Source organism: Salmo salar, chromosome 01, assembly GCF_965601325.2.
Source record: "Salmo salar chromosome 01, fSalSal1, whole genome shotgun sequence".
Classification (NCBI taxonomy): domain Eukaryota; kingdom Metazoa; phylum Chordata; class Actinopteri; order Salmoniformes; family Salmonidae; genus Salmo; species Salmo salar.
Genome location: NC_138291.1, coordinates 75,563,446 through 75,589,250, shown reverse-complemented (window position 1 = coordinate 75,589,250; position 25,805 = coordinate 75,563,446). Strand labels below are relative to the sequence as shown.

The 25,805-nt window shown below is 40.7% G+C and overlaps 1 protein-coding gene across 1 annotated transcript in view; it reads left to right on the top strand.

Moving 5' to 3' along the window:
- Positions 1 to 25,805, top strand: part of hhat (hedgehog acyltransferase) — a 114,416-nt gene that overhangs the window by 19,493 nt on the left and 69,118 nt on the right. Inside the window, exons 7-8 of the mRNA XM_045722118.2 lie at positions 81 to 255; positions 15,680 to 15,830. Of these exons, the coding sequence (XP_045578074.1) occupies positions 81 to 255; positions 15,680 to 15,830 (326 nt within the window). The remainder of the gene's footprint in view (positions 1 to 80; positions 256 to 15,679; positions 15,831 to 25,805) is intronic.

Genomic DNA, 25,805 nt, shown 5'->3' with positions numbered 1-25,805 from the left:
TATTATCCACCACACCAAATACTTGTCTTATTGGTAATAGGGCTGTAAAATAAAGTATTACCTTTGTGTGATTATTGTAGATGCAGGTACATGTGAAGGATCGTGGTGCTAGGATTACGTTCCTCTCGCTGCTGGCCAACGCTGGCAGAATCTGTGTGTGGTGGCTTATAGCGGAGTACATGATACACCTGATGTACATGCACACTATACAGGCCAACGAAACATATCTGGAGATCCTGCCACCTTGGGCCTTGGGTAAGTGTTTCTGTGTGTGTGCTTGCATGTGTTTATGCGTGCATGCATGCAGTATGTACATGCATGTCTGTTTTTGTATAGTTCAAAACTGCTATACTCTTTATTTAGCTAAGGAAACCGCCTCAAACTTGAGTTCAATGATAAAGCCATCTGTTCAGTTGCCTGAAAGCAAAACTTTTGGGACCCACCACTGTATTTCACACGGTAAGCATTTTGCCTGAGAGAGAGCGACACTCTGTAGGTAACAGCAAGCTTGTAAAGTACAGCAGTGAAGTTATGACTGAACCTTTTTGTTTTGTCAGTAGGGAAATTGGGTGATTTCATGCCAGCTTAGCACAAAAATATTTTTTGTGTCTCAGATTTTACTGGCAATCCTCACATAGAAACTTACTTGGGAGGAAGAGTGTTTCATATGCTTTTTACAGTACATTTGTAACACAATTATTATACATTTATGATGAAATTTGCCATTTTAGGCCCTTTTTAGACCTATACATGCCCATTGTAAGAACCAAAGATTTGTGAACCGTACATGATACAGACAGCACCTTCATGTCAGTGTACTCCAAATACTGTACTCTAAAGGACTATCACTACATTCTGAAATACAATTTTACACATTCATTTATTGAACATTAAAACTATCAATATAATATTTTAGGCCTCCCGAGTGGTGCAGCGGTCTAAGGCACTGCATTGCACTGCTAGAGGTGTCACTACATCACATTTCCACAGGGGCTTTCAGCTACTCTTTAAAGTTATGATACATTTTATGTGCCCCACCAACATGGGGAATTGCAAAATGGATTCAAAGGAACTCCCTTTGCTGGTGATTTTTAATATTCAGATTGTTTAATCGTCACATGTACAGGGTTGCAGCAATGATTGCAGGGTACAGTGAAAATCTTGCTGTATGTGCAATGTGGCCTGTGATTGTGATTTATATGTATACAATTGATCATTTCTTCAACAGTAGCAGAGAGCCCACTCGAAATGGAATGTGTTTGAAGAGTATATTATTCAAAACAATATGTCTAAAAATAAGTTAAATCAAAAGGGGTACTTTTGAAACCATGTACGGTTCATGGATCATAAGGTCTTATAGGAGGCATTTTATAGGTCTAAAAAGGGCCTAAATGGCCACTTTCATCATGATAAAAATAAAAAAAAATGGTTTGTGATACTAATGTAAAAACCATGATGAACATCCATTCCTCCCAATAAAGTTTCTACGTGAGAATTACCAGAACAATTGGAGATGCCAAAAATATTTTTGGCCATGCTGGTGTGGAATCGACCCAATACAAGTTCACAGTCAACCTAATGGTTTTTGAGATGGAAAGCTAAGTGTAGTAGTAGTTATGAAGTAGAACACAAATTGAGAGGAACAAGGGTTGCCTGGGCTGCACAGCCTGCTTTTACCCAACAGTTATAGTAAAGCATACTGGAGAGAAGGCTACTAAGTGTAGTAGTAGTTAGTTCTGAAGTAGGACACAAATTGACAGATGCTTTTAAATTCTCTGAATTGTTAATCATGGAGGTAATGAAATTGTTCGGTGACAAACCAACCTGTCTGCTGTCTGCAGTAAGCAATATGGCAGCCATTCTCCACCTGGCCCATCAGACGTCAAGATGGAGCTACCACCATATTACGAACACGGATCCAGTCCTCTCAAATATACACAAGTACCAAGTGGTAGAGGCTGTGGGTTTTATTGTTTTGATTCAGGGTTTCTCTCTATGCAGTCCATCTGCTAGTAAACTATTAAACACTAAGGTAGCCCTTGGATTAGCTGTTCAGGAGTCATGGCTTTGGGGTAGAAGTTGTTAAGAAGCCTTTTGGACCTCGACTTGGCGTTTGGTACCGCTTGCCGTGCGGTAGCAGAGAGAACAGTCTATGACTAGGGTGGCTGGAGTCTGACAATTACTAGGGCCTTCCTCTGACACCGCCTAGTATATAGGTCCTGGGTGGCAAGAAGCTTGGCCCCAGTAATGTACTTGGCCGTACACACTACCCTCTGTAGTATCTTGCGGTCAGAGGCAGAGCAGTTGCCATACCAGGCAGTGATGCAACAAGTCAGGATGCTCTCGATGGTGCAGCCGTAGAACCTTTTGAGGATCTGAGGACCCATGCCAAATCTTTTCAAGTCTCCTGAGGGGGAATAGGTTTTCTCGTGCTGTCTTCACGACTGTCTTGGTGTGTTTGGACCATGATAGTTTGTTGGTGATGTGGACACCAAGGAACGTGAAGTTCTCAACCTGAGGTGTTTAGTCCCAGCATCTTTAGCTTAGTGATGACCTTTGAGGGCACTATGGTGTTGAACGCTGAGCTGTAGTCAATGAATAGCATTCTCACATAGGTGTTCCTTTTGTCCAGGTGGGAAAGGGCAGTGTTTTAAAAATATATATATATTTCACCTTTATTTCACCAGGTAGGCCAGTCGAGAACAAATTCTCATTTACAACTGCGACCAGGTCAAGATAAAGCAAAGCAGTGTGACAAAAACAACATAGTTACACATGGGATAAACAAACGTACAGTCAATAACACAATAGAAAAATCTGTTTACAGTGTGTGCAAATGAAGTAAGGAGGTAAGGCAATAAATAGGCCAATAGTGGGGAAGTAATTACAATTTAGCAATTTACACTGGAGTAATATGTGCAGATGAGGATGTGCAAGTAGAAATACTGGTGTGCAGAAAAACAAAAACAAATATGGGGATGAGGTAGGTAGTTGGTTGGATGGGCTGTGTTCAGCTGCAGCGATCGGTAAGCTGCTCTGACAGCTGACGCTTAAAGTTAGTGAGGGACATATAAGTCTCCAACTTCAGTGATTTTTGCAATTCGTTCCAGTCATAGGCAGTAGAGAACTGGAAGGAAAGGCGGCCAAAGGAGGTGTTGGCTTTGGGGATGACCAGTGAAATATACCTGCTGGAGCGTGTGCTACGGGTGGGTGTAGCTTTGGTGACCAGTGAGCTGAGATAAGGGGGAGCTTTAGCTAGCGAAGACTTATAGATGACCTGGAGCCAGTGGGTTTGGCGACGAATATGTAGCGAAGACCACCCAACGAGAGCATACAGGTAGCAGTGGTGGGTAGTATATGGGGCTTTGGTGACAAAACTGATGGCACTGTGATAGACTGCATCCAATTTGCTGAGTAGAGTGTTGGAGGCTATTTTGTAAATGACATCGCCGAAGTCAAGGATCGGTAGGATAGTCAGTTTTATGAGGGTATGTCTGGCACCATGAGTGAAGGAGGCTTTGTTGCAAAATAGGAAGCCGATTCTAGATTTAATTTTGGATTGGAGATGTTTAGTATGAGTCTGGAAGGAGAGTTTACAGTCTAGACAGACACCTAGGTATTTATAGTTGTCCACATATTCTAAGTCAGAATTGTCCAGAATAGTGATGCTAGTCGGGAGGGCGGATGCGGGCAGCGATCGGTTGAAGAGCATGCATTTAGTTTTACTAGCATTTAAGAGCAGTTGGAGGCCACGGAAGGAGTGTTATATGGCGTTGAATCTCGTTTGGAGGTTTGTTAACAGTGTCCAAAGAAGGGCCAGATGTATACAGAATGGTTTCGTCTGCGTAGAGGTGGATCAAAGAATCACCCGCAGGAAGAGCGACATCATTGATATATACAGAGCAAAGAGTCGGCCCAATAATTGAACCCTGTGGCACCACCATAGACTGCCAGAGGTCCAGACAACAGGCCCTCCGATTTGACACACTGAACTCTATCTGAGAAGTAGTTAGTGAACCAGGCGAGGCAGTCATTAGAGAAACCAAGGCTATTGAGTCTGCCGATAAGAATACGGTGATTGCCAGATTTGAAAGCCTTGGCCAGGTCGAAGACCTTGAGCATGGCTGAGGTGCACCTGTGACCAGCTCGGAAACCAGATTACATAGTGGAGAAGGTACGGTGGGATTCAAAATGGTCGGTGATCTGTTTGTTCACTTGGCTTTCGAAGACTTTAGAAAGGCAGGGCAGGATGGATATAGGTCTGTAGCAGTTTGGGTCTAGAGTGTCTCCCCTTTTGAAGAGGGGGATGACCGCGGCCCCTTTCCAATCTTTAGTAATCTCAGACAATACGAAAGAGAGGTTAGACTTGTAATAGGGGTTGCAACAATGGCAGCGGATAATTGAGTGCAGTAGAGATTGCATCATCTGTGGATCTGTTGGGCGGTATGCAAGTTGGGGTGGGTCTAGGGTGTCTGGGATAATGGTGTTGATGTGAGCCATGACCAGCCTTTCAAAGCACTTCATGGCTACAGACGTGAGTGCTACGGGTCGGTAGTCATTTAGGCAGGTTACCTTAGTGTTCTTGGGCACAGGGACAATGGTGGTCTGCTTGCAACATGTTGGTATTACAGATTCAGTCAGGGACATGTCAAAAATGTCAGTGAAGACACAGCGCGTGCTCGGGGTACACATCCTGGTAATCCGCTTGGTCCTGCGGCCTTGTGAATGTTGACCTGTTTAAAGGTCTTACTCACATCAGCTATGGAGAGCGTGAGCACACAGTCGTCTTGGAACAGCTGGTGCTCTCATGCATGTTTCAGCGTTACTTGCCTCGAAGCGAGCATTGAAGTAATTTAGCTTGTCTGTTAGGTTCGTTTCACTGGGCAGCTCGTGGCTGTGCTTCCCTTTTGTAGTCTAATAGTTTGCAAGCCCTGCCACATCTGACGAGCGCCGGAGCCAGTGTAGTACGATTCAGTCTTAGTCCTGTATTGATGCTTTGCCTGTTTGATGGTTCATTGGAGGGCATAGCGGGATTTCTTATAAGCTTCCGGGTTAAAGTCCCGCTCCTTGAAAACGGCAGCTCTAGCCTTTAGCTCAGTGCGGATGTTGCCTGTATTCCATGGCTTCTGGTTGGGGTATGTACGTATGGTCGCTGTGGGGACAACGTCATCAATGCACTTATTGATGAAGCCAGTGACTGATGTGGTGTACTCCTCAATGCCATTGGAAGAATCCCAGGACATATTCCTGTCTGTGCTAACAAAACAGTCCTGTAGGTTAGCATCTGCTTCATCTGACCACTTTCTTATTGACCTAGTCACTGGTGTGTCCTACTTTAGTTTTTGCTTGTAAGCAGCAATCAGGAGGATAGAATTATGGTCAGATTTGCCAATTGGAGGGTGAGGGAGAGCTTTGTACGCATCTCTGTGTGTGGAGTAAAGGTGGTCTAGAGTTTTTTTCCCCCCCTCTGGTTGCACATGTAACATGCTGGTAGAAATTAGGTCAAACGGATTTAAGTTTCCCTGCATTAAAGTCCCCCGGCCACTAGGAGCGCCGCCTCTGGATGAGCGTTTTCCTGTTTGCTTATGGCCATATACAGCTCATTGAGTGCGGTCTTAGTGCCAGCATCGGTCTGCGGTGGTATATAAGACAGCTACGAAAAATAAAGATATGATCCGTCTTGGTAAATGGTGTGGTCTACAGTTTATCATGAGATACTACCTCAGGCAAGCAAAACCGCGAGACTTCTTTAGATTTCATGCACCAGCTGTTGTTTACAAATATACGTAGGCCACCGCCCCTTGTCTTACCAGAGGCCGCTGTTCTATCCTGCCGAAAAAGCTTAAAATCAGCCAGCTGTACGTTAATCATGTCGTCGTTCAGCCACGACTGGGTGAAACATAAGATATTAGTTTTTAATGTCCCGTTGGTAGGATATATGTGCTCGTAGTTCATCTGTTTTATTATTGATTGATTGTATGTTGGCTACTAGGACCGATGGTAAAGGTAGATTATAGAGGTCGACCGATTAGGATTTTTCAGTGCCGATACTGATTATTGGAGGACCAAAAAAAGCTGATACCGATTAATCAGATTTTATATGTGTGTGTGTGTGTGTGTGTGTAATGACAATTACAACAATACTGAATGAACACTTTTATTTTAACTTAATATAATACATAAATAAAATCTATTCAGTCTGAAATAAATAATGAAACATGTTCAATTTGGTTTAAATAATGCAAAAACAAAGTGTTGGAGAAGAAAGTAAAAGTGCAATATGTGCCATGTAAAAAAGCTAATGTTTAAGTTCCTTGCTCAGAACATATGAAAGCTGGTGGTTCAATATTCCCAGTTCTTCAATATTCCCAGTTAAGAAGTTTTAGGTTGTAGTTATTATAGGAATTATGATGCGTCAACTATTTCTCTCTATACCATTTGTATTTCATATACCTTTGACTATTGGATGTTCTAATAGGCACTTTAGTATTGCCAGCCTAATCTCAGGAGTTGATAGGCTTGAAGTCATAAACAGCGCTGTGCCTCAAGCATTGCTAAGAGCTGCTGGCAAACGCAGTAAAGTTTGAATGAATGCTTACGAGCCTGCTGCTGCCTACCACTGCTCAGTCAGACTGCTCTATCAAATATCAAATCATAGACTTAATTATAATATAATAAGCACAGAAATACGAGACTTTGGTCATTAATATGGTCAAATCCGGAAACTATCATTTCGAAAACAAAACGTTTATTATTTCAGTGAAATACGGAATTGTTGCGTATTTTATCGAACGGGTGGCAACCCTAAGTCTAAATACTATTGTTACATTGCACAACCTTCAATGTTAAGTCATAATTATGTAAAATTCTGGCAAATTAGTTCGCAATGAGCCAGGCGGCCCAAACTGTTGCATATACCCTGACTCTGCATGCAATGAACGCAAGAGAAGTGACACAATTTCCCCGAGTTAAAATTGCCTGCAAACATGAATTTCTTTTAACTAAATAAGCAGGTTTAAAAATATATACTTCTGTGTATTGATTTTAAGAAAAGCATTGATGTTTATGGTTGGGTACATTTGTGCAACAATTGTGCTTTTGTTAAATCATTACCCATTTGGCGAAGTAGGCTGTTATTCGATGATAAATTAACAGGCACCGCATTGATTATATGCAATGCAGGACAAGCTAGTTAATCTAGTAATATCAACAACCATGTGTAGTTAACTAGTGATTATGTGAAGATTGTTTTTTATAAGATAAGTTTAATGCTAGATAGCAACTTACCTTGGCTCCTTGCTGCACTCACGTAACAGGTGGTCAGCCTGCCACGCAGTTTCCTCGTGGAATGCAATGTAATCGGCGTCCAAAAATGCTGATTACCAATTGTTATGAAAACTTGAAATCAGCCCTAATTAATCGGCCATTCCAGTCCGACTCGTTGAAGAAGAAGAATTCCTCCAGTACGGGTTGAGTAATCGCTGCCCTGATGTCAAGAAGCTCTTTTCGGTCATAAGACATGGTGGCAGAAACATTATGTACAAAATAACGCAAAAGAAACATGCACAATAGGTTACGGGATCGTAAAATGCCCATCTCCTTTGGTGCCATTATTATTGATGTTGACATGTCTGTTACTTGAACTCTGTGAAGAATTTATTTAGGCTTAAAGTTCTGAGGCTGGTAACTCTATTGAACTTATCATCTGCAGCAGAGGTAACTCTGGGTCTTCCTTTGCTGTGGTGGTCCTCATGAGAGCCAGTTTCATCATAGCGCTTGATGGGTTTTTGCGGCTGCACTTGAAGAAACTTCAAACTTCTTGACATTTTACAGATTGACTGACCTTCATATCTTATAGTAATGATGGACTGTTGTTTTTCTTTGCTTATTTTAGCTGTTTTTGCCATAATACGGTCTTGGTCTTTTACCAAATAGGGTTATCTTCTATATACCACCCCTACATTGTCACGACACAACTGATTGACTCAAACGCATTAAGAAAGAAAGAAATTCCACAAATTCACTTTTAACAAGGCACACCTGTTAATTGAAATGCATTCCAGGTGACTACCTCATGAAGCTGGTTGAGAGAATACCAGGAGTGTGCAAAGCTGTCATCACGGCCAAGTGTTGGCTACTTTGAAGAATCTCAAATATAAAATATTTTTTGATTTAAGACTTTTTTGGTTACTACATGATTCCATATGAGTTATTTGATATCGTCACTATTATTCTACAATGTAGAAAATAGTTAAAAATAAAGTAAACCCCTGGAATAAGTAGGTGTCCAAACTTTTGATTGGTACTATATATTTTACATTCCCTTTCTCTTTTGTGAATGCTCATTCTCTTCCTCTATTTTCCCTGTTCTTTCTCCTGTCCCTCCCATGAGCGACCATTTTTCGTTTCAATCATGGAAGTCTCAAGCTACAAAGCGTTTATAAGTATGCAATTTATGTTCTCATTGTGAGGCTATTTATTATTTATAAAACCTTTGTGACAGGCATTTTCAAGCAGATTTAGGGTTGAGATAAGAGCGGAATTCCTTGTAAATTGTTTATTGATGTGAATGGGACACTTGCTGGAAATTGAATTAACAGGTGGTTCTCAAATCTAAATACTGTCCCATATAAATAAATTATACATGCTCCATGTTCAATTGAAATAACCAATGGAACCAGTCAGCAAAACTGTAAGTTTCAAATAGGGCAAAATGTTATTTTTCCTGACATGTTAACCCCAATGCCAATCCACTATAACACGGAAATTATGTCTCCACTGTTCATGAATTATGTAGGCCTATCGTCCCAGTCGATATTAAATGAAACGTTGCTGCCCTGCCTGCCTGTGGGGAAAACAACCTGTGGTTACCTAGGCTATCCCATTGGCTCACAGTAAAGACTTAACCTTTATCAAATGTAATTTTCTTGTCCACTTGTTTTAGTTAATTACAAACTTAAGAAAATGTAAGAAAAGTACAACATGGCTAAAGATGACTTTTTTATTATTATATATATTTTTTTAATATTGCACTTAGATTGTATCTTCCATCAATATAATTGTCTGCATCACTTCCGATCCCCCATATATATCACTACCGTTCAAAAGTTTGGGGTCACTTAGAAATGTCCTCGTTTTATTTCTTTGTCCATTAATATAACATCAAATTGATCAGAAATACAGTGTAGACTTTGTTAATGTTGTAAATGATTATTGTAGCTGGAAACGGCAGATTTTTAATGGAATATCTACATAGGCGTACAGAGGCCCATTATCAGCAACCATCACTCCTGTGTTCCAATGGCATGTTGTGTTAGTTAATCCAAGTTGATCATTTTAAAAGGCTAATTGATTATTAGAAAGTTGTATTTTTTTGTGATCCAATATGTAATATCACTTATCATCATTTGGTTGTAATCCAGAGAGGTTAGAAAAGTATAGATCCTCTGAGGCTGTGGAGGGATCCAAGTTGTGGATTTAAAAGAACATGAATCATCAGCGTACAATGACACCTTTGTTTTTAAGCCCTGTATTTCTAATCCCTTTATATTATTGTTGGATCTGATTTTAATAGCTAACATTTCGATGGCCATACTAAATAGATATGCCGATAGTGGACAACCTTGTTTTACTTCTCTTGACAGACTTAAAACTTTCTGAGAAGTAGCCATTTTTCACCTAGGATTACTATACATGATTTTAACCCATTTTTATAAGAGATTCTCCTAAATTGAAATTTTCCTGGCATTTATATATGAACTCCAGTCATACTTCACCAAAAGCCTTTTCAAAGTAACCTATAAATAGCAGGCCTGGTTTCCAAGATTTTTCATAGTGTTCTATTGTTTTCAGTTCTTGCCTTATATTATCTCCAATGTATCGTCCATGTAAAAAAAAAAGCCTATCTGATTTATAATTAATAATGACCAACAATACCTTTTTTCATTCTATGCGCTATATATTTTGATCTAATTTTTGCATCACAACACTGAAGTGTAAGGGGCTTCCAATTTTCCTAAACAGCATGATGGTGATAGTTTGTAGTGTGATTTCCTTTACGGTATACTGAGGTATTTAAAACAGTATTATAATCTCCCACCATAATAATAGTGTATTTTATTGGTTGTAGGGTTGATCATTTATTATATATACTTTCAAAGAAGCGTGGATCATCATTATTTGGTCCGTAAGGTTAATGAGCCCTATCTGTTTATGGTCCAATAACATATTTAAAATCACCCATTTCCTTGCGGATCTGTTTGGACAATTTGCACATTCGGATCAAAGTTACTGTTAACTAATATCACCCCTTTTGAGTTTCTTTGCCAATGGGAGAAGTATTCCCCCCCCCCCAATTGTTGAATGAGTTTCCTGTAAAAAATATATATTATATTCCTAAAGATTACTTTTTAACATTGCCTGCTCCTGGGCATTCTCACTACTTAGAAAAATGTAAAATTGTAGGGATTCCCTCATGCCCCTTTTCATGACGGTGCTAGCAGCCACGTGATTGTAAGCTAGCTACCGACCAGAACATGAAGCTAGCCAACAACACAAACAAACTATACTATACAGCTACAAGTAGTGAGTGGAGTTACAAACAAACTATACTAAACAAGTGAAATGTCTTAACTGTGATGAAATGTTTTCCACATGCATACAAGTCACATAATAAGCTGCATGGATTCACTCTGTGTGCAATAATAGTGTTGAACATGATTTTTGAATGACTACCTGATCTCTCTACCCCACACATACTTCAAACAAACTCTGACCTGTCTAATGAGCCAAACTGATTAAAGAATCACACAGTACCCAAACACCCTCTCTTTCACATACAGTACCAGTCATAAGTTTGGACACACCACTGTCGTGTCTTTGGCTATGCCGGATTAAGTGATATGACATGCTAACTTATAAAATGATTTCTCTGTAATTATTATTACCTGATTAAGCTAATCATGTAAATGTAATTAACTAGAAAGTCGGGGCACCACGGAAGAACGTTTATAAAGCCGTTATCTTCCGAATAAACTCTTAAAATACTTAGTAATATTTTACATCGATAGCAGTCAATATTAACCCTTATCTTATTTTCAGTCTCATAATGAAAGTTGTAAATTCTTGGTTATCTTCACGAACCCTGGCTAACAAGTTGAATCAGCAATACAAAATTGGTTTAATTATTTATTTACTACATTTTTTACATTTTTTTTTTTACATTTTAGTCATTTAGCAGACGCTCTTATCCAGAGCGACTTACAGTAGTGAATGCATACATTTCATACAATTTCATACATTTTTTTTTATTTTTTTTTATTTACCTTTTATTTTATTTTATTTTAATATTTTTAAATTTTTATTTTATTTTTATTTTTATTTATTTTTTTGCTTACTAAATACCTAACTAATCACACAGAATTACAAATACACAGAACACCAATGATGTCATACAGAAAACGTCCCGGTGGACGGAACCTGGTTACACAAAGGAAAGGGGGTTGGGCTTGAATGAAAGAGCGGGAAGATTTAGGAACAAAGAAACAGCAGCTATGCTATCGTAAATACATTATCTTATGCATTCTAAATTACCGCCCATTTGGAAAAGGAAAATGCAATAAATATTTACTCTGAGCTGCGCTTCGGTAGATTGGTCGTAGATGCTGGCCAGGTTGGCCAACAGATCTTCCTGTAGTGAAAGAATGTCAATGGTGGTAAATTGGATACGTGGTGGTATCTTCATCCGTCTGTTAGACTGGATCCGTCGTCCGTCCTTTCCTAGCCCACGTCAACAGCGGCCGCTGCTAACTCAACGGCTAGGAAGTAGCACTTCTGTAGTGAATAAGCTCAAAGTTCATACCATTCGCCACCAAAGCTCACGCCGAGGTTGGCTTAGTTCTGTCCTTGGCATGTGTGTCCTTCTAACGTAGAGGCTGCAGACCTTACGTACTGGAACTACTGGTTATCTTTTCGTCAAAGGCTTATATAGTGGAGAGGGGAGGGAGGTGTTTCATCGTTTATAACCCCTGTCTCTTCACAGGGTTGGGCCACTGATCGAGCAGGGCACTTTCCTTATGAAAACCCAATTCTCTCATTTGGAAGCTAAAATTACATTTCATCTCCTAACAAACATTTTCAATATCAAACATTTGCATAGCAATTCCATGTGACTCTGATAACTAGAGGGCGTATACTTTCTCAGGTACAGTTTATGTCGTCCTGTCATCAATCATAATGTCTCAGATGACAACTGAAATGAAATCCATACTCATTACGTTATCAAGCATATTTCCAACTGGTTTTATTAACAAAATATGTGGTACCTTTCCCCATTTGTTTGATGTTCCCAGACTCTCTATATTTAACACAGGCTATTCAAGTCCTTCAGTAGATTCAGAGAGGGGAAGGGAGAAAGGTATTTATGGGGGGGGGGGGTCATAAACCTTACCCACAGGCCAACGTCATGACACCACATTCAAGGTCCATCAGTCGAGCAGTGAATTTCAAACACAGATTCAACCACAAAGACCAGGGAGGTTTTCCAATGCCTCACAAAAAAAGGTAGCTATTGATAGATGGGTAAAAAAAGCAGACGTTGAAAATTCCTTTGAGGATGGTGAAGTTATTAATTACACTTTGGATGGTTTATCAATTCAAACAGTCACTACATAAATACAGGCGTCCTTCCTAAGTCAGTTGCCGGAGAGAAGGAAACCTCTCAGAGATTTCACCATGAGGCCACTACAAACTGTGTAATGGCTGTGATAGGAGAAAACATTGTAGTTACTCCACAATACAAACATAAATGACAGAGAGAAAAGAAGGAAGCTAAAGTGTCCAAGCAATTAACTTTTTGTCCTGAATACAAAGTGTTATGTTTGGGGCAAATCCAATACAACGCATTACTGAGTACCACTCCATAATTTCATGCATAGTTGTGGCTGCATCATGTTATGGGTATGCTTGTATTCGTTAAGGACTGGGGAGTTTTTCAGGATAAAAAATAAACTGAATGAAGCTAAGCACATGCAAAATCCTAGAGGAAAGCTTGGTTCAGGCACTGGGAGATAAAATTCACCTTTCAGCAGGACAATAACCTAAAACACTATGCCAAATCTACATTGGAGTAGCTTACCAAGAAGACCGTGAATGTTTCTGAGTGGCTGAGTTATTGTTTTCACTTAAATCTGCTAGAAAGTCTATGGAAAGATCTGAAAATGGTTGTCTAGCAATGATGATCAACCAATTATACAGAGCTTGAAGAATTTTGAAAAGAATAATGGGCAAATGTTGCACAATCCAGGTGTGGAAAGCTCTTAGAGACTTACCCAGAAAGACACAGCTGTAATCGCTGCCAAAAGTGATTCTGGCATGTATTTACTCAGGGGGTTGAATACTGATCTAATCAAGATATATTAGTGTTTTATTGTTCATTAATGTTTTACAAATGTTAGAATTTTACTTCCACTTTGACAGAGTATTTTGTTTATCGTTGACAAAAAAATGACAAATCTATTTGAATCCCACTTTGTAACACAACAAAATGTGGAAAAAGACAAGGGGTGTGACTACTTTCTCTGGGATATGTGGGACGCTAGCGTCCCACCTCGACAACAGCCAGTGAAATTGCAGGGCGCCAAACTCAAACAACAGAAATCTCATAATTAAAATTCCTCAAACATACAAGTATTATACACCATTTTAAAGATAAACTTCTTGTTAATCCAACCACAGTGTCCGATTTCAATAAGGCTTTACGGCAAAAGCAAACCATGCAATTATCTGAGGACAGCACCCCATCAAACAAATACAGACAATCACAATTCAACCCGACAGGCACAACACAAAAGTCATAAATAACATATAATGCATGCCTTACCTTTGAAGATCTTCTTCTGTTGGCACTCCAATATGTCCCATAACCATCACAAATGGTCCTTTTGTTCGATTAATTCCATCGTTATATATCCAAAATGTCCATTTATTTGGCGCGTTTGATCCAGAAAAACACTGGTTCCAACTCACGCCACATGACTACAAAATATGTCATAAGTTACCTGTAATCTTTGTCCAAACATTTCAAACAACTTTCCTAAAACAACTTTAGGTATTTTTTTATGTAAATAATCGCTAAAATTTAAGACGGGATAAACAGCGTTCAATACCGGGAAAAAACAATGTGGAGCGTGCCTTCTGGTCACGCGCCTCTATCAAACAGAACACTTCCCTCGAGCCTCGTTCTGAACAGCCATACTTCTTCATTACACAAAGGAAAAACATCAACCAATTTCTAAAGACTGTTGACATCCAGTGGAAGCGATATGAATTGCAAGCAACTGCCTTAGAAATCTAGGTTCCCAAAGAAAACCCATTGAAAAGAGTGTGACCTCAAAAAACACATTTCCTGGTTGATTTGACCTCGGGGTTTTGCCTGCCAAATAAGTTCTGTTATACTCATAGACACCATTCAAACAGTTTTAGAAACTTCAGAGTGTTTTCCATCCAAATCTACCAATTATATGAATATCCTACCTTCTGGGCCTGAGAAACAGGCAGTTTAATTTGGGCATGCTTTTCATCCGGACGTGAAAATACTGCCCCCTATCCCAAAGAAGTTTTAAGGCACTGTATATATTGCAGTTTGTGAACCACTGCCCTAGAGGCACCAATTCATCCAACTTTATAGACAGCCTTATGAAATATGAATATGCACAGATCTCTTTCTCGTCACCATCATCAGTTGTAGGATCTCTGTACTGAAACTGTAACTCATCTTGCCATAATATGTAGACCTGTACTGTAACATTCCACCCACATCTCTTTGGCTGCGTTCCAATAGTCATATTTCACAGGGTTTGGGTTGATTCCATTTCAACTAAATGTTATTTAGGATAATGTATTTCAATTGATGAATTTCTTTTTTATTCTGGGCACAAATTACTTTTGCATAAATCATTAATTGATGTCAGTAAGAGACTTGCATTTAAATTTGACTCTCAAATATTGCCCTTATTGAATACCAATTCATCATGATTTACTTGATTTATGATACTTGAGGTGTTAACTTAATGTACAGTACAATATGTCATATAAGCTGATCCTGGCAGTTAATGTGTATTTTGGTTTATTTCAATCAAACCTACATTGCAGTTTTTACACAGTAGAATATAAACATGACCTTTCTTCCAGTGGACTAGGAAAAAAGGCAGAATAAGACGTGTGCACAATTCAGAGTGGGCGATTGGAAAGGCAGATTGCAAGTAGTCAGAATACCACCTTGGGGTAGTAGATACTATAAACAAGGCTTCATCTCTCTCCCTCCTTACCTACATATCTGTCTCTACCTCCCTCAGGCAGGCTGGCCCTGGCATTAATCCAGTTGTTCTATGTACTGTATATACTAAGTACATAGTGCTGTCACTATACAGTATGTGCTAAAGCAGGGTTTCCCAAACTCGGTCCTGGGGACCCCAAGGGGTGTACGTTTTGTTTTTTGCCCCAGTACTACACATCTGATTCAAATAATCAACTAATCATCAAGCTTTGATCATTTAAATCACCAGTGTAGTATTAGGGCAAAAAACAAAACATGAGGTCCCAAGGGCCGAGTTTGGCAAACGCTGTGCTAAGGCTTCATCACTCTCCTACCCATTTCTCTCTCTTGCTTTACCTCCCTCAGGTGGGCTGGCCCTGGCATTAGTCCAGTTCTTCTATGTGAAGTACCTGGTTCTGTTTGGTGTTCCGTCTCTGCTAGCTGGAATGGATGGGCTGGCCCCCCCGAAGCTACCACGCTGTGTCAGCATTATGCACAGTTTCACAGGAATGTGGAGGTGAGGCTGGAACACACACACACACACACACACACACACACACACACACACACACACACACACACACACACACACACACAGGCACACAGGCACACAGGCACACACAGGCACACTGTCGCACACAATCTATTTTAAGTCAGATCACTGCTGCTCTTGAGATGAGGCTGTAGTAGGATCTTCATTTGAGACTGTTTGCTACAGCAGGAAAATAATCTGCAATAGGAAATGTGAATTATTTTGTTGATTTTATAATTAATGGACATTTTTGTAGGGGTTGATTTTTAAATAACTTTTAATTTCAGTGGAAATTACAAACTTCAGAAGGCTTTTAAAACCTCAAATACACTATAAGTTTAAAATGTCCTGCATTGCAAGAAAGTTCTCCAGCAACCAAGTGATCAAATTAAGATCCTACATTTGTATACAACCAGTGCCTTTTTATCTTGGCCTGCAACAGAACGAGGCAAGATTGTCAGTTTTTAAGGGTCTGTCTGTGTGTCTCTGTCTGTGTGCGCATGCCTGCGTGTGTGTTTTGAGATGCAGTTTCTACTGCATCAGCAGGTAAGCTTGATACGGCTTGCTAAATCCATTGTAGGCATCAAACAAGCCAATCCGTCTCATTTGATTACAAAGCTGATGTAAGTGCTGTGCCAAACCTTTACTACAGGTGGCAGAGTAGCCTAAGTATGTCAACCAATTGAAAGTCTTGGGAATTTCATCTGAATAGAACACACAATGCTTATCAATGCCATTTGACATATTACATAAGTCTTTAATAATGTGTAAAAATGCCATATTTGATGGCTGGGTCATGATGGCCTGGTTAATGTCCTGTTTTTACTTTAGGCTGACAAAGACCGTGTAGGCTGAGTGGCTGATCTTGGGTTGTCGCTAAAAGGCTTTAATGGGAAGCATGTAGCAGGTCTTATGTTGGCTTTCATGTCAAAACCATGGGTGTTCTCTTAGATTCAGTGATCTCTTACACTGGCGGGAGTTCTTGTTCGAGAAGTAATGGGGAAATGCTTCTGTTCTTTTATTAACTTGGTCTCAGGTGAGAAAGCTGTAAAAATACCCCATAATGACAAAGCCCGAAAACAGGTTTTGCAAATGTATTAAAAATAAAAACTTATTTGCATAAGTATTCAGAGCCTTTGCTATAACACTCGAAATTGACCTCAGGTTAAAGTCAAATAAAATTTAATTTGTCACATGCGCCGAATACAACGGGTGTAGACCTTAACGTGAAATGCTTATTTACAAGCCCTTACCAACAATACAGTTCAAGAAATAGTTAAGAAAATATTTACTAAAATAAAAAGTAACACAAAATAACTATATACAAGGAAGCAACATCTCAAGACATCAGTCAGGAAGTTAAAGCTTGGTCGCAAATGGGTCTTCCAAATGGACAATGACCCCAAGCATACTTCCAAAGTTGTGGCAAAATGGCTTAGGGAGAACAAAGTCAAGGTATTGGAGTGGCCATCACAAAGCCCTGACCTCAATCCTATAGAAAATTTGTGGGCAGAACTGAAAAAGCGTGTGCGAGCAAGGAGGCCTACAAACCTGACTCAGTTACACCAGCTCTGTCAGGAGGAATGGGCCAAAATTCACCCAACTTACTGAGGGAAGCTTGTGGAGGGCTGCCCAAAATGTTTGTCCCAAGTTAAACAATTTGAAGGCAATGCTACCAAATACTAATTGAGTGTATGTAAACTTCTGACCCACTGGGAATGTGATGAAAGAAATAAAAGCTGAAATAAATCATTCTCTCTACTATTATTGTGACATTTCACATTCTTAAAATAAAGTGGTGATCCTAACTGTCCTAAGACAGGGATTTTTACTAGGATTAAATGTCAGGAATTGTGAAAAACTGAGTTTAAATGTATTTGGTTAAGGTGTATGTAAACTTCCGACTTCAACTGTAGGGCCTGGGTGGCAGGAAGCTTGGCCCCAGTAAAGTACCCTCTGTAGTACCTTGCGGTCGGATGCTGAGCAGTTGCAATACCAGTCAGTGATGCAACCAGTCAGGATGCTCTCGATGGTGCAACTGCAGAACTTTTTGAGGATCTGAGGACCCATGTCAAATCTTTTGAGTCTCCTGAGGGGGAAAAGGTGTTGTCATGCCCTCTTCACAACTGTCTTGGTGTGTTTGGACCATAACTGTTTGTTGATGTGGACACCAAGGAACTTGAAGTTCTCGACCCGCTCCAGTACAGCCCCGTCGATGTGAATAGGGGAGTGTTTGGCCCTCTTTTTCCTATAGTCTGCATTCAGCTCCTTTGTCTTGCTCACATTGAGGGATCGTTTTTGTCCCGGCACCACACTGCGAAGTCTCTGACCTCCCTATAGGCTATCTCATCGTAGTCAGTGATCAGGCCTACCACTGTTGTCATCAGCAAACTTAATGATTTTATTGGTCGTGCTTGGCTACGCAGTTGTGGATGAACAGGGAGTACAAGAGTGGATTAAGCACGCACCCCTGATGGGCCCCCTTGTTGAGGATCAGCGTGGGTGAACAGGGAGTACATGAGGGGACTAAGCATTCACCTCTGAGGGGCTCCAGTGTTGAGGATCAGCGTGGCAGACGTGTTGTTGCCTACCCTTACCACCTGCGCGCGGCCCGTCAGGAAGTCGAGGATCCAGTTGCAGAGGGAGGTGTTTAGAGCTTAGTGATGAGCTTTGTGGGCGCTATGGCGCTATGGTGTTGAACGCTGAGCTGTAGTCAATGAACAGCATTCTCACATTGGTGTTCCTTTTGTCCGGGTGGGAAAGGGTAGTGTGGAGTGCGATTGCGTCATCTGTGGATCTGTTAGGCGGTATGTGAATTGGAGTGGGTCTAGGGTTTCCGTGATGTTGGTGAGCCATGACCAGCCTTTCAAAGCACTTCATGGCCAATGATGTGAGTGCTACTGGCAGTAGTCATTTACACAGGTTACCTTCACTTTCTTGGGCACAGGTGCATCCTGTTTCCTTTGATCATCCTTGATGATTCTACAACTAGATTGGAGCCTGCCTGTTGTACATTTTATTGATTGGACATGATTTGGAAAGGCACACACCTGTCTATATAAGGTCCCACATTGATAGTCCATGTCATAGCAAAACTCACGCCATGAGGTCGAAGGAATTGTCCTTAAAGCTCCGAGACACAATTGTGTCAAGGCACAGAATTTATTTGTATTTATTTTATTTTACCTTTATGTAACTAGGCAAGTCAGTTAAGAACAAATTCTTATTTTCAATGATGGCCTAGGAATAGTGGGTTAACTGCCTTGTTCAGGGGCAGAACGACAGATTTTTACCTTGTCAGCTTGGGGATCCGATCTTGCAACCTTTCGGTTACTAGTCCAACGCTCTAACCACTAGACTACCTGACGCCCCGGACTTGGGGAAGGGTACCAAAAACTTTCTGCAGCATTGAAGGTCCCCAAGAACACAGTGGCGTCCATCATTCTTAAATGGAAGAAGTTTGGAACCACCAAGACTTCCTAGAGCTGGTGGCCCGCAAAACAGCAATCTGGGGAAAAGGGCCTTGGTCAGGGAGGTGACCAAGAACACGATGGTCGCTCAGAGAGCTCCAGTGTGTCTCTGTGGAGATGGAAGAACCTTCCGGAAGGACAATCATCTCTGCAGCACTCCACCAATCAGGCCTTTGTGGTAGAGTGGCCATCCGTTCACTCACGCCACGTCTCACAAAGGCACGGCGGTTGGAACCAAAAAATCTCCAATTTGGACTCCAGACCAAAGGACACATTTCCACCTGTCTAATGTCCATTGCTCGTATTTCTTGGCCCAAGCAAGTCTCTTCTTATTGGTGTCGTTTAGTAGTGGTTTCTTTGCAGCAATTCGACCACGAAGGCCTTATTTCACACCGTCTCCTCTAAACAGTTGATGTTGAGATATGTCTATTACTTTAACTCTGTGAAGGATTTATTTGGTCTGCAATTTCTGAGGCTGGTAACTCTAATGAACGTCCTCTGCAGCAAAGCTAACTCTGGGTCTTCCATTCCTGTGGCGGGCCTCATGAGAACCAGTTTCATCATATCGTTTGATGGTTTTTGTGACTGCACTTGAAGAAACTTTCAAAGTTCTTGAAATGTTCCGTATTGACTGACCTTCATGTCTTTAAGTAATGATGGACTGTTGTTTCTCTTTGCTTATTTTAGCTGTTCATGCCATAATATGGACTTGGTCTTTTACCAAATAGGGCTATCTTCTTTATACCCCACCCACCAACTTGTCACAACACAAATGATTGGCTCAAACACGTTAAGAAGGAAAGAAATTCCACAAATTAACATTTAACAAGGCACACCTGTTAATTGCAATGCATTCCAGGTGACTACCTTATGAAGCTGGTTGTGAGAATGCCGAGAGTTTGCAAAGCTGTCATCAAGGCAAAGGGTGGCTATTTTGAACAGTCTCAAATATAAAATGTATTTTTATTTGTTTAAGACTTTTTTGGTTACTACATGATTCCATATGTGTTATTTCATAGTTTTGATGTCTTCACTATTATTCTACAATGTAGAAAATAGTACAAATATATATATATTTTTTTAAACATTAAATGAGTAGGTGTTTAAGCTTTTGACCGGTAGTGTATATGAGCAGTTTTGTCGTTACTCAAAAGACTGTTGATTGGGACCTAAATCACCTTACCCTAAGCACCATGTGAACCCCAAGCATGTGTAGTATTACAACAGCTAATACTGGTGATGTCATCATTAGGTTCTGTACTTTTTCCAGGCCAGGCCACATGGTAAGAACAAACTGTCTCTACACATATAGGGCACACCAAGACCTCACATTTGATCAACTCGCTGCAACAAGATCACTCTCACTGTATGATGCTTAGGGTTTCTAATGTAATGTGTTTTGGATTACAAGGTCCATTTCTTTATTACAGTTTTCTTATCTGAGAGCAAGGTTATAAAACAAAGTAAGTGTTTCCTTCAACTTTGTTATAAGCAGCAGTGTTAATATCATACTACAATACACCTCACAGCGATGGAACACAGTAGTGATGGGGGAAAAATCAATAGTTACGTATCCGGATATTATTTCTGATGATATATTGTATCGTTTGACAATCTCTATATTATTTTTGCACTAGTTGGCTGTACCTGCACCAAAACTCCAGCATTTTTCCTTCATAGCTTGTTCTCCATCTTTTTAAATAGGTAGCCAATTTATTTTAAGCAGTTTTATTTCCATGCCTGATCAAAACTCGTTTTCTCATTGCTCTCTTGCAGACATATGGTGAGCAATATGTTTGGAACATTGAATCGCAATAAAATCACAGTATCGAATCACAATACATATAGAATCGTGAAAATTGCAATACATATCATATCCGCGCCTAAGTGTCGTGATAATGTTATATCATAAGGTCCCTGGCAATTCCCAGCCTTAGAAGACAGCTGGGTTACAACTTATTCAAATACCCCTCGGTGGAAAACCACCTCTCAAACCCTCTTTCTTACCCTGGGGCATAGACACGAACTTAACAACTCTCCAGCCCCAGCAGACACTTGACTGCCCATCACCACCTTTGACTCTGCCTACCTGCATCTCCTGAGGGCGCCTGTCCAATAGGCAGGTGGGCCCGGACAAGTAGAAAAGCACAGTCCAGACCAATCCGCGTCCTCAGAGCATGCTCAGACCAGCTGGCTGGTGTGTTTACAGACATATTCAATCTCTCCCTATCCAAGTCTGCTGTCTCCAAATGCTTCACGATGGCCACCATTGTTCCTGTACCCAAGAATGCAAAGGCAACTGAACTAAATGACAGTCGCCCCATAGCACTCACTTCTGTCATCATGAAGTGCTTTGAGAAACTAGTCAAGAATCATATCACCTCCACCTTACCTGTCACCCTAGACCCACTTCAATTTGCTTACTGCTCCAATAGGTCCACAGACGATGCAATCGCCTGCACACTGCCCTATCCCATCTGGACATGAGGAATACCTATGTAAGAATGCTGTTAATTGATTATAGCTCAGCATAGTACCTTCCAAGCTCATCATTAAGCTTGAGGCCCTACGTCTCAACCCCGCCCCGTGCAATTGGGTCCTGGACTTCCTGACTGGCTTTCCCCAGGTGGTGAAGTTAGGAAACAACATCTCCACTAAGCTGATCCTCAACACCGGGGCCCCACAAGGGTGCGTGCTCAGCCCCCTCCTGTACTCCCTGTTCCCCCACGACTGTGTGGCCATGCACGCCTCCAACTCAATCATCAAGTTTGCAGACGACACAACAGTAGTAGGCTTGATTACCAACAACGACGAGACAGCCTACAGGGAGGAGGTGAGGGCTCTCGGAGTGTGGTGTCAGGAAAACAACCTCTCGCTCAACGTCAACAAAACAAAGGAGATGATCGTGGACTTCAGGAAACAGCATAGGGAGCACCCCCCTATTCACATCCATGGGACAGCAGTAGTGAAGGTGGAAAGTTTTCAATTCCTTGGCGCACATATCACTGACAAACTGAAATGGTCCACCCACACAGATGGTGTGGTGAAGAATGTGCAACAGCACCTCTTCAACCTCAGGAGGCTGAAGAAATATGGCTTGTCACCTAAAACCCTCACAATCATGCACAATTGATAGCATCCTGTTGGGCTGTATCACTGCCTGGTATGGCAACTGCAACCCCCAGAACCGCAGGGCTCTCCAGAGGGTGGTGCGGTCTGCACAACGCATCACCGGGTTGCAAACTACCTGCCCTCCAGGATACCTACAGAACCCGATGTCACAGGAAGGCCAAAGAAATCATCAAGGACATCAACCAACCGAGCCACTTCCTGTTCACCCTGCTATCATCATGAGGCGAGGTCAGTACAGGTGCATTAAAGCTGGGACCGAGAGACTGAAAAACAGCTTCTATCACAAGGCCATCAGACTGTTAAACCTGTTGGGGCTAGGGGGCAGTATTTTCACGGCCGGATAAAAAAACGTACCCGATTTAAACTGGTTACTACTCTTACCCAGAAACGAGAATATGCATATAATTAGTAGATTTGGATAGAAAACACTCTAAAGTTTCTAAAACTGATTGAATAATGTCTGTGAGTATAACAGAACTCATATGGCAGGCCAAAACCTGAGAAGATTCCATGCAGGAAGTGCCCTGTCTGACAATTTGTTGTCCTTCTGGGGCATCTCTATCAAAAATACAGCATCTCTGCTGTAACGTGACATTTTCTAAGGCTTCCATTGGCTCTCAGAAGGCGCCAGAAAGTGGAATGAGAGCTCTGCAGTCTCTGGGCGAAAAACGGCAGGAGTTTTTGTGAGTGGTCAGGCAGGGAACACTGACACTGGAGCCCGCGTGCACGAGAGGACTCCATTTTTTTCTTTCTCTCATTGAACGAATACAACGTCGCCCGGTTGGAATATTATCGCTATTTTATGAGAAAAATCGCATAAAAATTGATTTTAACCTCTCTGGGCTAGGTGGGACGAATTCGTCCCACCTACGTAACAGCCAGTTGAATCCTGTGGCGCGATTTTCAAAACGTTTGAAATGCTATTACTTCAATTTCTCAAACATATGACTATTTTACAGCTATTTAAAGACAATACTCTCGTTAATCTAACCACACTGTCCGATTTCAAAAAGGCTTTACAACGAAAGCAAAACATTAGATTATGTCAGCAGACTACCCAGCCAGAAATTATCAGACACCCATTTTTCAAGCTAGCATATAATGTCACAAAAACCCAGAAGACAGCTAAATGCAGCACTAACCTTTGATGATCTTCATCAGATGACAACCCTAGGACATTATGTTATACAATACATGCATGTTTTGTTCAATCAAGTTCATATTTATATCAAAAAACAGCTTTTTACATTAGCATGTGACGTTCAGAACTAGCATACCCCCCGCAAACTTCCGGGGAATTCGCTAACAATTTACTAAATTACTCACAATAAATGTTCACAAAAAGCATAACAATTATTTTAAGAATTATAGATACAGAACTCCTCTATGCACTCGATATGTCCGATTTTAAAATAGCTTTTCGGTGAAAGCACATTTTGCAATATTCTAAGTACATAGCCCGGCATCACAGGGCTAGCTATTTAGACACCCAGCAAGTTTAGCATTCACCATAATCAGATTTACTATAAAAAAATGGTCTTACCTTTCCTGTTCTTCGTCAGAATGCACTCCCAGGACTTCTACTTCAATAACAAATGTTGGTTTGGTCCCAAATAATCCATCGTTATATTCGAATAGCGTCGTTTTGTCCGTGCGTTCCAGAAACTATCCGAAATGGTAAATAACGGTCGCGCGCATGGCGCATTTCGTGACAAAAAAATTCTAAATATTCCTTTACCGTACTTCGAGGCATGTCAACCGCTGTTTAAAATCAATTTTTATGCCATTTTTCTCGTAGAAAAGCGATAATATTCCGACCGGGAATCTCCTTTTCGGCAAACAGAGGAAAAAATCACAAAGACGGGGGCGGCCAGGTCACGCGCCTAAGCCCACAGTCCCTTGATTGGCCACTTGAGAAAGGCGATAATGTGTTTCAGCCTGGGGCTGGAATGACGACATTCTGTTTTTTCCCGGGCTCTGAGAGCCTATGGACGACGTAGGAAGTGTCACGTTAGAGCAGAGATCCTTTGTAAAAGATAGAGATGGCAAAGAAGTTCCAGAAATGGTCAGACAGGCCACTTCCTGTAAAGGAATCTCTCAGGTTTTGACCTGCCATTTGAGTTCTGTTATACTCACAGACACCATTCAAACAGTTTTAGAAACTTTAGGGTGTTTTCTATCCATATATAATAAGTATATACATATTCTAGTTACTGGGTAGGATTAGTAACCAGATTAAATCGGGTATGTTTTTTATCCAGCCGTGAAAATACTGCCCCCTAGCCCCAACAGGTTAAACAGCGTTTGACATGCTTCGAAGTACGGTAATGGAATATTTAGAATTTTTTTGTCACGAAATGCGCCTGCGCGTCATGCTTCGGATACTGACCTCAACGCACGAACAAAATGGAGCTATTTCAATATAACTATGGATTATTTCGAACCAAAACAACATTTGTGGTAGAAGTCCTGGGAGTGCATTCTGACGAAGAACAGCAAAGGTAATCCAATTTTTCTAATAGTAAATCTGAGTTTGGTGAGGGCCAAACTTGGTGGGTGTCAAATTAGCTAGCTGTGATGGCCGGGCTATCTACTCAGAATATTGCAAAATGTGCTTTCGACGAAAAGCTTTTTTAAAATCTGACACAGCGATTGCATAAAGGAGTTCTGTATCTATAATTCTTAAAATAATTTATGTATTTTGTGAACGTTAATCGTGAGTAATTAAGTAAATTGTATGCTAGTTCTGAACATCACATGCTAATGTAAAAAGCTGTTTTTTTTATATAAATATGAACTTGATTGAACAAAACATGCATGTATTGTATAACATAATGTCCTAGGAGTGTCATCTGATGAAGATCATCAAAGGTTAGTGCTGCATTTAGCTGTGGTTTTGGTTTTTGTGACATATGCATGCTTTGAAAATGGCTGTGTGATTATTTTTGGCAGGGTACTCTCCTGACATAATCTAATGTTTTGCTTTCGCCTTTTTGAAATCGGACAGTGTGGTTAGATTAACGAGAGTCTTGTCTTTAAAATGGTGTAAAATAGTCATATGTTTGAGAAATTGAAGTTATAGCATTTATGAGGTATTTGTATTTCACACCACACGATTCCACTGGCTGTTGACTAGATGGGAAGCAAACGTCCCACCTTGCCCAGGGAGGTTATACAGCCATCACTAGCATAGAGAGGCTGCTGCCTACATACAGACTTGAAATCATTGGCCACTTTAATAAATGGAACACTAGCCACTATAATAATGCCACTTTTTAATAATATTTACATATCTTGCGTTACTCTTCTCATATGTGTATATAGTGTATTCTATACTATTGCATCTTAGTCTATGCCG